We start from the raw sequence: 3,934 nt of genomic DNA on the forward strand, positions 1-3,934 counted from the left end.
TACGTTTAGGATTTGTCAAAAATAACACTTATTTTAGGTTTATTTTTTGTCATCCAAACTTTGAACTAAATATTTTACTTTTTATTATATTAAATTTAAAAATGATATATTGTTATTAATATAATTTAACATCAATAATTATCAATATTTCATTTCAACATTTCCATCATCACATTACTGTTTAGAGTTCCGTTATTGTCCACATTAAATCTGGTATTTTTATTTTAGCTGGGGGGGTTTTTATGCGCCACACACACATACATATCCTCCATAGACTTGCATTAGAAAAGAGCTCATGTTTACAGTGCATGACAACCGTTGCCAAGTAAAGTGTCATTTAATGGGATGCCAGAGCTGTCATTCATTCCATAACAAACTCCCAGCCGTTCATTCAACTGTACAGTATTTCACTGTGTGTTCTTCAATTGTTGTTAATGTTCATCTGACCATAAATGTATGACCATGTCATGTCCAGTATGTTCTGTGATCATATTCTTAAATGCATCAATAAAAGCATGCAGTACAAGTACAAATGTTGAGCCCTCCTGTCAAACTGTAATTCCTTTTCCAATATTTTCCAAGTGCTGTTTAGGAGGAAGATTTTTGGCATAATCATTTTAATAACTAATTCTTTAGTCTCTGCCATGATGACAGTACCTAATATTTAAGTAGTTAATTTGTAAGATACTTATATTCTGCTCACATTTAAAGGCTTGACTAGGTTGATTAGGCAAGTTATAAATAACAAATTCCAGCCAAACTAAAAGAAAGACATTCTCCAGAAAAAAGAAATATACACAATAATGTGGAAAATAAATGTCCTTGCTCTGTTAAACATCACACTTGGCAAATATTATCCAAATCTCACATGAAAGGCTTAATCATTTACTCTTGAACTGTATTTTGCATTGACATCAGTTTCATTTTTTCATTTCTTCTTTACATGTCTGGAGTTTCTCATCATTAACATTGCTGACCACTCAATTATTGACCCTCATGATCATAAAATGATGAAATGTTTGCACAAGCGTTTCCATTCACTGGAGGAAGTAGAAAAACCTCAGTATGAGACGTCCGTTGTGTTAGAAAAGCCCTCTGATTCTCCGGAATAACAAAAAAAAGCCACAAACATAGAAAAAAATGATAAACTATGAGCTTAAGTGTTTCCAAGCCTTTATATTTTTTCCATGTGCACTTCAGAAAGTTTTTTTAAAGGGGTAGTTCACACAAAAATGCTGATTTACTCTTGTTACTGACCCTCAAGTGGATTTAAACCTTTATGTGTTTCTTCTATTGAACACAAAATAAGATATTTTGAAGAATGCTGATGACCTGCAACCCTTGACTTCCATAGTCAAGAAATACCTTGGAAGTCAATGGTTATCGATTTCCAACATTCTTCAAAATACACTCACCGACCACTTTATTAGATACACCTTACTAGTACCAGGTTGGACCCCCTTTTGCCTTCAGAACTGGCTTAATCCTTCATGGCATAGATTCAACAAGGTACTGGAAATATTCCATATTGACATGATGGCATCACGCAGTTGCTGCAGATTTGTCGGCTGCACATCCATGATGTGAATCTCTCGTTTCACCACATCCTAAAGGTGCTCAATTGGATTGAGCTCTGGTGACTGTGGAGGTCATTTGAGTACAGTGAACTCATTGTCATGTTCAAGAAACCAGTCTGAGATGATTCACGCTTTATGACATGGTGCGTTGTCCTGCTGGAAGTAGTAATCAGAAAATGAGTACACTGTGGTCATAAAGGGATAAACATAGTCAGAAACAATACTCAGATAGGCTGTGGTGTTGACATGATGCTCAGTTGGTAGTAATGAGCCCAAAGTGTGCCAAGAAAATATCCCTGACACCATTACACCACCACCACCAGCCTGAACTGTTAATACAAGGCAGGATGGATCCATGCTTTCATGTTGTTGAGGCCAAATTCTGACCCGACCATCCGATGGAGACTCATCAGACCAGGCAACGTTTCTCCAATCTACTATTGTCCAGTTTTGGTGAGCCTGTGTGAATTGTAGCCTCAGTTTCCTGTTCTTAGCTGACAGGAGTGGCACCAGGTGTGGTCTTCTGCTGCTGTAGCCCATCCGCCTCAAGGTTGGACGTGTTGTGTGTTCAGAGATGCTCTTCCCCAAACCTCAGTTGTATTGAGTGCTTATTTGAGTTACTGTTGCCTTTCAGCTGGAACCAGTCTGCCCATTCTTCTCTGACCTCTGGCATCAACAAGGCATTTGCGCCCACAGAACTGCCGCTCACTGGATATTTTCTCTTTTTCAGCCATTCTCTGTAAACCCTAGAGATGGTTGTGCGTGAAAATCCTAGTAGATCAGCAGTTTCTGAAATACCCAGACCAGCCCGTCTGGCACCAACAACCATGCCACGTTCAAAGTCACGTCTTTCTTCCCCATTCTGAGGCTCAGTTTGAACAGCAACTGATCATCTTGACCATGTCTACATGTCTGAGTGCATTGAGTTGCTGCCATGGGATTGGCTGATTAGAAACTTGCGTTAACGAGCAGTTGGACAGGTGTACCTAATAAAGTGGCCGGGCAGTGTGTAATGCACTGCAATTAACACATTTTCCTTTATGAGTTTCTTTATTCTCTTGAACACAAAAGAAGATATTTTGAAGAATGCTGTAACATTGACTTGCATGGTAGGAAAAACAAATATTATGCAAGTCGATGGTTTCCAACATTGTTCAAAATGTTTGATTTTGTGTTTAACAGAGAAAAGAAACTCAACAAGGGTTTGAACAAGTGAGAGTAAATAATCACACAATTTTAATTTTTGGGTGAACTGTCCCTTAAATTGGCTACATTTATGTAAAACAACCAGCTTTAGGATGATCTGCGCCATTAAAGAAAGAGAAAATGACTTTAATTCAGTCAATAATGCAAGTAATTACACATTAATGATGTAATCAATCACTATATATAAATAATACACTGCAATTAATATATTTTCAAGCGCCAAAATATCCCAACAGAAATGCTTTAAAGATGTTTATTGCCAGAGATTTTGGGAGAAATATGGGAAAATACATAAATAACAGGAGGATAGTGGGATAGAAGTGTAAAATACGTGAACATCCTGAAAAAACGGGAGGGTTGACAGGTATGTCTATGTGTGTCTCTGTGTCTCAGCGCTGCTGGAGTCGGTGCTCGGGTGTATGCAGGCTTGTCGGAGGCTGCTGGTGGTGCTGAGCTCAGACTGTCTGTGTGAGAAAAGCGTCAGTCTGCTGGAGTGCCGTCTGTGTTTGTATCTCCATCACACGTCCCGCGCTCCCATCATTACCGTCCGGCGTCGCACGCTCAGCGCCCCCTGCAGCGACATCGCAGAACTGCGCAACAACTCCACCTCCATCCGCTGGCACGACTCACGCTCCGAACACACGAACTCTCGCTTCTGGAAACTTCTGCGGCTCGCCTTGCCTTTGCGTCCTCTATCGCTGGGAAAGAGGCTCATTGACAGCACTTCGTCACATTCGGATTTGGCGGCGATGGCTACGAAGTTCACGCAAGCGCAGACGGTCAATCGACGCAGTAAAAATTTGCAATCGGAGCGAGTCGTAATGAAGCATCTGGGCATGCGTGACAGAAATGGGCGTGGCTGTGAGCAAAAGGGGCGTGTCTGCGCAATCTGTGTCAGTTTTCAAGAAAGTCATCGAATTTGGGGCGGAGTCTTGGCTGCTCAGTGGAACACTCATTTGCATCAGCCTGTATTAGCCAATGGGACGACGCCTCATGGTGACCATGGAAATGAGCTCTGCCCCTGTGAACCAATGGAAAACAACCTGCAAACCACACACTGTTGACAAGCACACGCTGCTGGACACACCAATCAGTGAATGTTCCCAATGACACGTGTAATTATACTTCATTTATAAATTCAATAAACAATA

General features: G+C 40.6%; 1 protein-coding gene across 2 annotated transcripts in view; it reads left to right on the top strand.

Annotated features, from left to right (window-relative positions):
- LOC130242195 (interleukin-1 receptor accessory protein) overlaps positions 1-3,934 on the top strand; it is a 60,157-nt gene extending 56,223 nt beyond the window's left edge. For both annotated transcript variants that reach the window (XM_056474223.1, XM_056474224.1), the window contains one exon: positions 3,177-3,934. In XM_056474223.1, coding sequence (XP_056330198.1) covers positions 3,177-3,847 — 671 coding nt within the window. In that variant the 3' untranslated portion in view covers positions 3,848-3,934. The remainder of the gene's footprint in view (positions 1-3,176) is intronic.

Source organism: Danio aesculapii, chromosome 15, assembly GCF_903798145.1.
Source record: "Danio aesculapii chromosome 15, fDanAes4.1, whole genome shotgun sequence".
Classification (NCBI taxonomy): domain Eukaryota; kingdom Metazoa; phylum Chordata; class Actinopteri; order Cypriniformes; family Danionidae; genus Danio; species Danio aesculapii.